This window comes from Melanerpes formicivorus, unplaced genomic scaffold, assembly GCF_026170545.1.
Source record: "Melanerpes formicivorus ecotype bairdi unplaced genomic scaffold, bMelFor1.0.p_v2 SCAF_22, whole genome shotgun sequence".
NCBI lineage: Eukaryota > Metazoa > Chordata > Aves > Piciformes > Picidae > Melanerpes > Melanerpes formicivorus.
The window spans coordinates 8,085,162-8,098,175 of record NW_027142374.1 but is presented as its reverse complement, the minus strand read 5'-3'; the positions used below and the strand labels follow the sequence as shown (position 1 = coordinate 8,098,175).

Below are 13,014 nucleotides of genomic sequence, written 5' to 3'. Positions count from 1 at the left end.
TAAGCCTTACCTTGATTTTTTTAATAAGGTTTTGTTAAAACAAATGCTCTTATCTCTAATTTCAATCATCTTTGTGTTCTCAGGACTCTGCAGAAGAATAGCTGCTTCATTTATTAGGACCGTAAAGAGAACTGCTTTTCAGACAAGGTCTTTGGGACTGAAAGGTTAATAAATTAATAAAAGACAAACCGTTTCTCTTGTCTTTCAGGAGCAGCGATTAAGAGAGATTTCTGTAGTATCAAATTCCACTTCCACATCTGCATCCCCAAGCACCTTGTCAGGAAAAAGTGTGAATACCACTGTAGCTGTTGACCTCTTTGCAGTACCAGCACCCACAACGAATAGGTGAGAGATGCTTTGATTTCTAAAGCAGGCAGAAATTACTGTGGTGACCTGTAGCTCTACAGTTGACTGCAAAGCACTGATCCTAATTACTTCTCAGGCACTCTTCAAGAATAACATCTTGCTGAAGCTTTCCTGGTGTCTTCAGAGGAATTTAGCTATTGATCGACAAGTGCTTAATCACCAGTTTTGTTTTGAACCACTGGTATTGATGGGCTACTAGTGAACAAGAGAAAGTGAATGTTTGCATAACAGGAGAATAGAATGCCGGTTCCATATCTTCTCTTATCACATGTTTCTCTCTTCTTCAGCATGCCCAACCTTTCCAGTGATCTCTTTGACATTCAGCCTGCATTTGTTCCAACTGTTCAGAGTACCCCAGCTATATCAACATCAGCAAGCAGTGCTTGGGGAGGTGAGCCATTATGATGATTTGACTGTCTAAATGATGGGTGAATTCTTAAAATACAAGAATAAAATGTAGATTCACACTTAACTGAATCTATATCTTAAACCTTAATTACTTGACACCCAGACATTTATATCCTTGGCAGAATATGAAGTCATCTGTAAGCTCTGGCAAACTGCTACAATAAAAGTTGGGGGGTTTGGTGGTTTTATTATTTTCTTAACGTATGGTAATCGCAATGCCAGTGTTCAGGAGGTGGAATGAAGGAACTACTGAGTAAAAGGGACAGATAGAAGAAATATAACCAAAAATCAAAGTTTTAAAATGTTGTGAAATAAAAGATGTAACTTAAAAAATGCTGGACTAGTATTTCTGTTCCATGAAGTGGTATATAATGTACTTTCAAATGAAAAGGTGTTGGTGACTACAAAGCTTTCATTCCCACTTCTTTGCACAGCATTCTATGTACCCTCACCCATTCCTCCAAAGAATAATCAGGATAGATGTCAAAGAGATGTCTTAAATGCTGCGATATGGCAATGTTAACACCATTGTGTTGATGTTTTAATAGGTGGGCTTGATACCCTTGTATGCTATTTGAAAGGTAGATTCTTGAGGCAACAATAGCATCTGACTTTTTTGATTTATAAATACTCCGTCATTCTCCCCCTCCCAGCCATGGGCAGTACTAGAATTTTCCCTAATTAGAGAGAGCTGTGAGGATTTTTATCTGAAACTAAGAATTTGTCTTTAATGGGCTGATCACTTGGTGGAGTATTTACAGTTTGACTTTGTCTAGTGATTCTCATATTCAGACACTTCAGCCTGTTTTTCTTTTCCATTACTTGTGCTCTCTATTCTTTCCTTCACTTCTGTGTCTGAAAGGTCCTTTCTCGTCCTCAAATGGTTGTGTTGGTTCTCCACCTCATCTGGACATCTTTGACATGAAGCCAGTTGAAGAAGCTGTAAAATCTACCACCCCTTTCATCAATTCTACTTTTTCCTCCAAACAAACGGTGGAACTCTTTAGTGGTAAAAACCCAAACTTTGCAACTGGAGATGATAATGCTAACAAACTGGGCCATGTAATCTTTTTGTGCTTTGAACCAAGCTGCACTTTTTATTACATTTAAATAGTCCATTAGTTCCAGATAGAGTGAATTGTGTGTTTTCCTAAAGTTTTATTTCAGCAGTTGAGATAACTCATTGCCTAGTTCAGCTTGCCCAACCTAGACATCCTAAAGCTTGCAATATTGCTGGAATTTTTGCTAGTTCCTTTCAAATTGCAGACTCCTCCTCTTTTGTAATGGGCACTGCAGAAGTTACTCGAGCCTTTCAAATTTTTTGAATAAAGAAATCCTTTTCCATTACTAGAAACTCTTTAACTTTTAATAGCAGACTTAAATTTTGGGTCTTCTCTCCTTTTTTCTCTTTTAAACTGATCTTCTTCTCTCTTTTTACGAAGATGACTTTAGTGGTCATAAACCTACATATGCTTCTGTGTATCATCCTCTGACTGTCGATGGTAATTGATTTTATTTTACTTTCTGAACTTTCTAGCCTCATTGTAATGAGTGGTATTATTCTATGCCTGTATTTGATTACACTAAACTTTTTTTTCCCCCCAGGTTTTCCTCTTCATTCAGCTCCTCCAGGTACCACCTCTTCAACAATTAATGTGGACTTTGATGCTGTTTTTGGAGGGAAATCTACAGCACCAGAGTACAGGACTGCAAGTGGTAAAAACTACCATATGACTGATTTACACCCTACAGGCAACAGCTGCTTAACAACTTAGCATAATTGCTATTGCAGTTAAAAATTTAATAACTTAAAACATTTGAAGCTGATTTAAGGGCTGATAAGATAAGCAATTGGTTCAACTGTAGTTAGTTGCTTTAAAATGATCTTTGACTAATCACTATGCTGTGTAATAACAGTTTCCTTTCTTTTTGGGGGAATGAACTTTGAACATGGACTGCTGGATATCTTTAAATGGGTAAGCTTATGTTAGTCTGTTTTCAGTGCTTATGACTTCAGTGTTCTCTCTTGATACGTGATGAGCTCCCTCTAACTTTGTTGAGAGATGTTGTACTTCTAAAGATGTGTGTGTTACTTAAATAGCTGAGTTGTGAACTTCCTCTTGTACAGTTTTGCTGTATTTTCAAAGTCCTTGTGAACACAGAGCAAAAGGACTCTTGTGTATGTTCAGCATACTGTCAGTATCATGAAATTACTTGGATGGTATTTATAAGATTCTACTGGATGAGTAGCTACAATATATTATTCCATTAAAAAAAAAAAAAGAGAGGTTAAACTATGTTTCTGTCAAAGCCTCAAAACACTTCCAGTGTGTTGAACCTCCACATATGAATGCTTAAACTACTTAGTGTTCTGTAAAGAAAACACCTCTCTGGATTTTGGATGTCTTTTATTAAATGCAGTGTAACTGTTTTGTTAACAGCTACTTTTATCTTCTCCATTTAGCTTTTAACTTTCTAGATGATGTATTGCAACCCACTGTACCGCCAGAGAGTCAAAGAACCACATTAGGCAACCAACCAAGTGGAAAAATTTTGGCAAATGACCTTGATTCTTCACTTGCTAATCTAGTGGGAAGTAAGTGTGAAGCTTTTTAAATGTAACTTTCCTGTTTGTTACTAATAACAAGCTTCCCCCCTCCCAAAGAAAAGGGGAAAACAAACAGACAACAGCAATACTTAAGGCCTGTTTTTCCCCCTTTAATTTTCTTTTTTCCATCCAGATCTTGGCTTTGGAGGAACTCCATCCAAAAAGTAAGTGCATATGTACTTTTAATATTCTTACATGACTGTTTGGTAGTCTTTGGCATGATTGACCAACATTAACATGGCAGCAGTCTCAATTCTTGCAAGTAATCTGGTTCCAAGAACAGCGTTGGCAGAGGGAGGCTGTACTCAGTCACCGTAACACAGTCCACCTGAACTTTTGAAGTAATTAATTTCAGTTTGCAATTGCTGTATTTTTATGAAACACCATAAAATTTGTTGGAGTTAACATAAAACTCCAGTTAATTATTATGCTGTACAGTGCAGTAATGATAGTTTACTTATAACACAAAACAGACCCTCCAGACTTTATACTTACTAGAACAGAGATAGATTAGTAGTTACTGAAATCCTGGATATTTCCACCCAGAGATTTCAGCTGTGTACACTCATGAAGGCATGTTTTGGTTTTACGATGATGATGTTTTAGCTGTTGATTCTCTGTGAGACTAATACCACAGTTTCATTTTAGATCGGATATGCAGTGGACCCAGCCTACAGAGAAAAAACTTACTGGTGGAACAAACTGGCAAGCAAAAACAAGCACGTCGACCACATGGAACCCTACTCCCTTACCCACAATCCCACATAGGGTAAGAGTTGTACTATTGAATCACACATCATTCTAGAACATGCTGCTTCCTTGCTTGAATTAACTTAAAACTAGCAAAGGCCATTTGGGACAAGACAGCAGGGATGGGAATGTTTGCAGGATCACTTAGCAAACTGAATGAGGTAGAGATTTTTGTATGCTTTTATTGTCCCTCACTGCAAAACTTCAAAGATTTTAATACTTTCAAAACTTTCTCTTGAGACCTCTCTCCATTCATAAGTTACTTTAATGATCCCTCCACAAATATTTGTTGTGTTTGGGCTGCTCCCCTCCTTCCGCATGCACGTGTACCATTGAGAATCCCAAGAATGTGCTTCAAGGGAAGAACTGCTGTTCCTTCAGTTTTCCCTTTTCAGTTGTACCACGTGAAGCACTGCTACACCCCTTGCAAAGCACCAGGTCAAGTAGCACTTTGGACTTCTGATAATGCTCAAAAGCAACTTCTTAAGACAGTACAAAATGCTAAGTGGAGATTTTGGAGCTGTTTAAATGGAAAATTTTTCATTGTTTTGAGGGGTATTTGTAAGCATTGACTTTGCCTATGCTTTTAAAAGAGATTTTTCAAGTATCTTCTATCTATATATTTATGTAAGTAGAGATACAAACCACTTCAGAAATGTAGCTGCCTTAGAGGGAAGTAGAATGCTTAGCTTGCTTGTATGTACAACTATGATAATTACTGCATGAGCTATGAGTTTTGGAGTGCTGATTTTTGTTTTCAGTAAGAATGGCTCTGCCTGTAATGCCCATTTTCCTCATGAGAGTATGGTCAACGAAAATTATCAAAGCTCAATAGAATATTAAACCCAGGATTGCACTCAAAACCAAAACTCAAACATAACTGAGGTATCCTCTCAGCTGAAAAGCACTTCTACATGACTCTTCTGAAACCAAAATGAAACCTTTTTATGATCTCTTGGTGCTGTTACTAGTGCTGATGCATTTTTGTGTATGAAAGATAGAGGGCACCTTGGCACCCATGGATCACTGTGGTTTTGGGTTGTGTGTTTATTTCATGTGTTCATGTTTATACTTTCTGATCTAAGTGTTTGAGTGCTTTATGCCAGGTATCTGCTCACTCATTTGCTTGGAATTCCAACAATTAATGATGCAAAGAAGTTAGCATCTGTGAGCAACTTAAAATCAGTGCCTTACTACTGGAAAGCTCAAACTGTCTTTGCTTGGTCTGTGGCATTCAGAGTGCTAACCCTCCGGTTCATGTATAGTCTGTATACTCTGTCACAGTGGAATACTTCAACTAGTCCTCCATTTCTAATGCAGTTAGCACTACTTAGTGCATGGCAATACGAAGTGTATGCCTGTATCATTGCCTGTAAACATAACCTCAGTGATTTCCTGCTTAAGATGCTCTTTATTTTTCTTTATTTCGTATTATGATACTAAATTCTGCAATGGATGTGAGCAACATTTGCTTCACTAAATACTGCTATTTGGTTAAGCAATGGATGTGAGCAACATTTACTTCACTAAACATCTATTGCTATTTGGTTAAGCTGAATGGTCACTGGCTTCCTTGGTGGTGCTTTTTCTATGGTCACACATAATGGGAGTGAGAAGGAGTACTGTATCCATGCCCTCTGAAAGCATCTTGCACAAACGCTTGTGCAAGCAATATAATTAAATCTAGATAGATTCAGTGAAACCTTGTTTTGTTGTAAGTCTTACAGACTACAGACAGCTTTCTAGAGAGGTTTTCTAGCATATTCCAAGGTAACAGTCATAGTTACTGATGTTACTGTCCTTGCACTTCTTTTCCTCCTGCTTTGTTTTATTAGATGAGTTGAGTATAGTTATACACAGTTACAGTACTGAACTTGAATCCGTCCCTTTTAAGTTCAAATACCTCTTAAAATAATTTTCTGTCCTTACTCCTTTTGCTCTGCCAGAATGGAGTACACTATCCTGCATATGTAAGTCAATTTCTTGTAAATATGTTGGTTATTTAACTATTGGGGGGGAAAAAAAAAGAACAAGTGTTTTTCAGAGTTGTGTAGACGTTAGGAGTCTGCATGAGCTTATCTAACTTATGTTACACCTTTCCTTGATTGAAGGTACCTGCTCCTATCGCATACCCATTGACCACACCTCAAGTGCCTGTGTATGGAATGGTAAGAAATGCCATTGTCTTGTATTCCTGAAAAGCCTAGTTGTGTCCTCCAGTGGGCTTCATTGCAGGCATTATCATGCTCAAATCACTCTTCATCTTATGTACATTGTTTCATAAGATCAGTGGTGTGTGAACTCTGACTTTTTGCACTGTGCATTGGAACAGGTTGCTCTGAATTTTATACAAGAGTTTTTTTCAAGGCTTTGGTGTTACTACATGTCTATGTGTCTATTTGCTTACTCTCCTCTATGCTTAGTTTGCTGAAAGATGCATCTTCTAGAATTAGTTTGAATTTTATATACCTGTTCTGTGGGTTGTTTTGTTTTTCAAACAGGTACCTCCTCAGGTTGGAGCTACTCCTTTGATGGCACCTCAGTCAATGATGTATACACAGCCTGGACTAAGGCCAACAAACCCTTTTGCACCTGTTTCTGAAACTCAGGTGATCTATTTTCTTTAATCTGGAGATTACATTGAAACCTAGGCCTTGGTAAAAGCAACCAAATGATTCACAAAGGGCTACTAGTGTATTTCAGGTGAAAATGGGGGGTTCCTCAGTCAAGGGCAACAGCTTTTGCAGGCAAGGAAGCAAATTCAGACAGTAAGAGCATACGAAGGTAGGATGAAAGGAAGAAAATGAAAATCAGATTTTGGTGGCTGAGTTCTTGCTGCCAATAGTAAGAAAATGGGAATGGTGAATATATGTAGAATATAGGCTTCCTATGACATTAGCTGGATGCTTGGTTTCTTCATACTGACTGGAGCAGTGGTGAAAGCTTTCTGAAGGCTCAGGTGGTGAGTGAGAGAGGCATGGGCAAGAGATCATTCAAATTGCACAACCTGTACTCCTGTCATCCAGATATGTTGGTCTTAATGTTATTTGGGATTTTTTTAATGTGCCAAAACTTAGTCTTAACTTGCAAGTAACAAGGTAGCTAAATAGATTCAGGATTCCAAAATGCTGAGAAAGCATGTGTTACCTATGTGGCATTAATATGTAACTTCACTTCACAGATACAGTTTCTGTAGAGCCACCAAAGCAGCAAGATGTGAGAACAACCAAATACCAGTTACAAAAAAGACTGAAATTCCATCTTTCCATGATGTATGCCTGGACAGGGCGACTCCTTCTTCCCTGTATAATACAATATTATTTTGGATTGCAATGCTTTAGAGATTCTTGTTTATAACAGTCACTGCAGCGTGAAGTCATGTGTGCTCACTGATTGAGGGGGGTTTGTTGGCTTTTTTTTAACTGCTCATAAAAGTGTATTTTACTGAGCTTGACTCAGAGGGTGCAAGCTGGATTATCATCTTCAAAGCTGAGAAGAGGGGTTACATGGCTGCTCTACAACCTTATTCATCAGTGGATTACCTTAAGTATTTAACTGAGGATGTCAGAGCTATTTATGTTCTCCATAAATTCTGTGGCTGTTGTAACCAAGACACAAAACAAATTAAATTGAGCAATAAAATTTTTATGTGCTCTAATAAATACTCTGATAGAGCAATGCTTGCATTATCATAAGGCAAATATTGTGTGAAATCAGACAGCTTTTTCACCTTAGAATAGCTTATAGCAATTTGCAAACTTTATAATGTGAGTTGGAAATGCTGTGAATCAACAAAATATATACATATTGTGCATATATAGATGTATAGTAAAAATAATAAATTGCTCCATTGGTATGTCAGTGTTACATGGCTGGGTGAAAGAGCCAGGCTCTGACAGGGACTGATGGCCTGTGATGGAGTAAGGGAAACACATGTGTTACAGAACAGCATGTGCAGCCTCCAGCAAGTGACAGCAGCTGTACTTCCTTCCATCCAGTCTCTCTTCTGCAGGCAGCATCTCTCGTAGCTCAAGGAGGAACAGCTTTCAGAGCCAGTCAATGTCAGTATCCCCCACAGCAAATTTCCCCGAGTGGGAAATTTTCAACATCTTGCTGTTACCTGCAGAAGCAGCAAGAAATCCCACCTCTTATGAAGCCCATTAGGTCAAGCAAACCTTGCCATAGTACTGACACTTCTGAACTGGCAACTACACTGAGGCTATCCAGCTGTAGAGAATAGCCTGTGTTACTTCTCTGAAATCAGAGCTGGGTTGTAAATCATACAAAAGGTATTATTTTTAAGGGTGTAAATATGTGCAGACTTTTAGATAACCTTTTCTTTTAATGCTGCAGTAATCTTTTTCTTCTATAGTAATTTCAAGGTTAAAAATTCTATGTGGAGAAATGTGGACTCTTTTTGAGAGGAAAGTCTTTTGAATCAACTAATTTATGAGGTATGCTGTTCGTGATGGGTCAGATGTGTACTGACTTCTGGCATGTCTTTTGTATTGAATGTTCTTCCTCTAGAGCTGAGATTGGCTGTGAAAACGCCTTATCTTGTATTTGTCAATGGCTGACAAAAAGTGATAGCAGTTTAAGAAAAAGAAAGGTTGGTATCAAATAAATGGAATTGGGAGCAAGCTTTCTTCCAGAACTTCCATGGCAGAATACAATGAAAAGGTCTCCCGTAAAACTACTTAACGTTAAAGCTGAGTTTTCAAGAAATGTAATAGTTTTCTATTGTTGCAATAAATAGACGTCCAGAATGGCATGTCTTATCTTCTGGGGAGTCTATAATTGCAGAAGTGTCTCTGACTCTTGCTAAAAATGCAAATAGGCCTGAGAATCTTGTCAAACTCTCCTGCAGAGAACTTACAGAATACAAGAACAAGCTTTCCAAATGTTTAATTCTGTCCAGACAGTACAAGAGTTCTATTTCTTAACCCTATAGAAATTCTTTTGCCAAGTGAAGCGACTCAACCCCCCTACACAATTAAAAACCACTCCTTGGCATCTGTAACCACTAACTTCCTAGGAAGCAGAAATTCAAAGCATAGAATTTCCAAATTTTGTTTAAAAAAAAAATAATTTGGACTGGTGTTCAGCAATGTAATGTCCACCTTTGAATTACAAAGGGCTTCAAGCTTTAATCCACCTTTATTGGGTTGAACAACTGTACAGTTTTAAGCCAATGAGTTCTTCAGTGCCTGTAGTTACCTCTACCTGATGAGAGAATAGGTGCCCTTTTAGAATGGGTCATTGTGTTGAGGAGCCTGTGTTTATTTAAGAAACCATGAAGTCTATTAATTTATTCAGCATTGAGAAGTCTTGAGTTCAAATTAGACTGGTACCTGTAGTAGTAACTGTCTGGGCATTAATGACAGAGCTGACAGTGCTACAGTCAGGCAGCTTCTAGCACTGTAAGCTGTTAGGTCTCCTTCTCATACTGATTTGTATGAGTAGTAAGCAGTAACAAAATATGCAAATAAATGCCTAGCAAGCAGTGTATATTTATTATCATTTCATTGCAGAGCATTCTGAATATCTGGAATGTACTTGGCTCAGAAGTGTATTTAGTACTAGGTATAGTTTGCACTATTTGTGACTTGCTCTGGATTTTTTTAATGGTTCTTTGGTAGGCTTTCTTGTAGCAAAGCTGTCTGATACCAGTTTATATAGTATTAAAAAAGGAGAAACAGCCACACAGTACATCCTAAAAGCTTTATAAGCTACCTTCTTTTTAGTCCTGTTCCAAATGTTTGATACATTAGAACACAGCTGTCAGAATTACCCTCACGAGGAAAAGATTGCTTTACACACCTCTCTGCACAGAAGTGCACAGGAGCACTTTTTGCCAACCCTTTCTTTGTGCACTTACTGGAACATTTAAAATGGCGGAGTTCTGTGTGTTAAATAACCATTCATAAACCAGAAGTGAAAAGCAAGGACTTCAGGATACTTTCAAGGCTTTTATCGCTCAGAACTTACTCTCCAAAAACCTCTTTGAAGACAAAGGTTGTTCTTGAAGAACAAGAGTTGCAAATGGTAGTTGTGACAAGTAAAACACTGAAGAGAGATGTATATAGATGTCTTGCCCTTTTGTTTCCTTCTAACTCATTTGATCAGAATCCTGTTCTGAAAATGTAAGAAAGCAGGTAACTCCACGTTTGGCTGAAGAGGAGGAAGACTGGAAGTACGCTGTGCATTTTGCATTAGTGTGTTTTAGAGGGTCATTCAAGCCGAGCTGTTGGGACTTCATGCTGCTACAGGGAGGCTGTCTGTCATGGGACACCATACGAACACTTCGGGGGGGGTTTGGAAAGGTCAATCATGTTAGGCCTGTCGGACTTGAACGTGTACCTCTTTTTGAATACCTGGGGTTTTCTACTGTTCTTTAGATACAGTTTGACTTTGCCTACAAGAAGTCAATGATTTTTACATTTGATTATTATTTTTGTTTTTTTAAACTTTGGAGATGTACTAGAGAAACCTGTTTTGTGCACATAGTGGTGGAATACTTGTAGGTAAAAGTAACAAATGGACTTTGGTTTTAAAAAATGTAAAAGCAAAATGCAAGCAACAAACAAGGAAACTTCTGACTATGTGATTGAATACAGGGTGTATCCCCATCTGGAATTTTTGATGTCTGGCAGGGTGGGTGGGGTTACATTAGAGTAGTAGGCACTGTGGATCAGTGCTGAATTTGTACATAAAAAGGAAAACTTTGTTTCGGGTAGTTTGTATTGTAAGGACAGCATCTAAAGGCACTGTGTATCAGTCATTTATTTCCATTTAAAAAGATTCTATTTTTGAGCAATGGAAACTGTACATGTTATCATTTATACATTATGGATAGCTAGGAAACCCTGTTGTTATGACTCTGAAGCTGTATCTGACTTGTCATGGGTATAGACATTACCGCATCACGACTTCATGCAGATCCTCACGATCATTTACTTAAAGAGATTGTAATAACTGGTATAGTTACAACAGGAATTGTAACATCAGATTGTTTAGTATCTCTCAAACCTGTATCCTTGTGATTAAGTTTAATCCTTTACCAAATGTTTGGCTGGAATTTCATCTTGGAGCAATGACAAAATAGGTGCTGGAACAGATTTCCCTCACCCCAACCCACACTGTATTTATTTAATAGGTCTTGTTTTGTATGTTATGTTTTTTTCCCCATAACAGGTTTGTGCCTTTTATTGGATATTTATTTAAAAGGAGCTACTACAATTTAGGTTGCTCAGGCTTTTTTTTTCAGGTGTATTCTTGTACAGCTGTTCCTTTACATGAGTTCCTTCATTTTATAAGAATACAGAATGAATATACTAGCCACAAACTGGAAATTTTTGAGGGGTTATGTTCTATGAATTAATAATTTTTTTAAAAGAAGCCTAAGCACAAGACTGGCTGTGTGGATATTTTAATTGTGGAACTTCACAATTTGTTAACACACAAACTGTTTGTTTTTTAAGAACTGCTCATATCCAATTATTTGATGAAATACGTTTTGGATAAAAATAAACTTTGGCACATGCAAGGTCTGTGTGTGATCCTTCCTTATGTGTTGTCTAAAGCTTTCTGTAGTACAAGTAACAGCAGCTGAGGCTGTGGGTTTTTTTCCTCTGCATTTGCATGTAAGGTACATGTAATTGTATCCTGTCTTGTTCAGGTTCTTGGTGCTATCGGATGCCACCTTTCCTCTGATCCAGTTTTCCTGTGGGAAGCAGTGGCTAGTTTTGCCTCTGCAGGGTAGTTGGACTCAACTGATGGGCAAGGGAGGGAAGGCATAAAGCTGTTCATATCACAGGGGAGTGACTTGCAGGTGCTCTCCTGAGATGTCTCACTGTGTTCAAGCAGCAAACAGGCCTTAACCAACATCCATACTTGGTTTTGTCATAGTCTTGTACCTGTGGAATCGCTGTAATCCAGGATGTGTAAGGGTTGCTTTCATGGAGCCTTGTGTCACCGTGTGAAGAGGCTCAAGCTCAGACATCAACAACATGAAAATGTTTTAATTGGGGAGTGTTTATTGCTGACGAGCATCTCTTGACAGCGTGCAGGTGCCCACTCGGATTTTGGGAACGTATTTCAATTGAACTTTGATTAATTCTCTAACTAGTCACTGTTTCAGCACTTGCAAAGAACATGCTCATGAGCTCTGTCTGATGCAGAGGCTTCTCATTTTGAAATTGGAAGGCTTGAGGACCACTATTTTTAATAGCTGCTGCTGTAGAGGTTTGTTTTGAATTACATCCATCCCCTCCTTGCTCTGTGACTGGCAACTATTAGCTTTGTGTCAATTACAGAACAGGAGGCAGCAGAGGAGTCTGGGGCCATGACCTGAGCCTATTTCACATTGCTGTGTCTCAAGCCCCATGCCTCAGAACTGCAGTCCTCATGCAGTTCTAAGAGCACGAGGAAACGGGGTGGTAGAAATTGAAACGTAAAGACGGGGTCAGCTTTATTTCTGATGCTGTAGAGATGTGGAAGCGAATAAATCGATACTCCTCCTCTTCTGCCGGCAGTAGATATTTCCCTGCCTCGCTTTCTTCCTGCCCCTTCGGGCTAGCGACCCCCCATGGGGGCACGGCCGTGCTGCCGGGGCCGAGAAGGGTCAGGAACTTGAGCCCTGTCAGGCCGGGTTCCAATAACGGCCCAGGACCTGCCCGATCCCTCCAGCAGAAGGCGAGGCACTGGCCGGAGCCGCTCCCAGCCTGGCCCAGCCTCTGCCCCAGCCCACCAATGAGCGGGGCGCTGGGACGGCCCCTGCCGCGCCACGCCCTCTCACCTCGACACGCGCGTCATCGCGTTACTGGGAGCCGGACAGCCAATGGGTGGAGGGGCGCTCGGCGCTGACGTGATGACGCACGAGT

The 13,014-nt window shown here is 39.2% G+C and overlaps 1 protein-coding gene across 6 annotated transcripts in view; it reads left to right on the top strand.

Moving 5' to 3' along the window:
• Window positions 1-11,678, top strand: part of LOC137447995 (phosphatidylinositol-binding clathrin assembly protein-like) — a 29,196-nt gene extending 17,518 nt beyond the window's left edge. For 2 of the 6 annotated variants that reach the window (XM_068152063.1, XM_068152067.1), the window contains exons 11-22: window positions 209-345; window positions 654-757; window positions 1,637-1,783; window positions 2,217-2,276; window positions 2,380-2,490; window positions 3,254-3,370; window positions 3,516-3,546; window positions 4,031-4,151; window positions 6,079-6,102; window positions 6,244-6,300; window positions 6,634-6,741; window positions 7,314-11,678. In XM_068152063.1, the coding sequence (XP_068008164.1) occupies window positions 209-345; window positions 654-757; window positions 1,637-1,783; window positions 2,217-2,276; window positions 2,380-2,490; window positions 3,254-3,370; window positions 3,516-3,546; window positions 4,031-4,151; window positions 6,079-6,102; window positions 6,244-6,300; window positions 6,634-6,741; window positions 7,314-7,328 (1,032 nt within the window). In that variant the 3' untranslated portion in view covers window positions 7,329-11,678. The remainder of the gene's footprint in view (window positions 1-208; window positions 346-653; window positions 758-1,636; window positions 1,784-2,216; window positions 2,277-2,379; window positions 2,491-3,253; window positions 3,371-3,515; window positions 3,547-4,030; window positions 4,152-6,078; window positions 6,103-6,243; window positions 6,301-6,633; window positions 6,742-7,313) is intronic. The other 4 variants (XM_068152066.1, XM_068152065.1, XM_068152068.1 and 1 more) reach the window with 4 other exon arrangements.
• The last annotated feature ends 1,336 nt before the right edge of the window (window positions 11,679-13,014 follow it).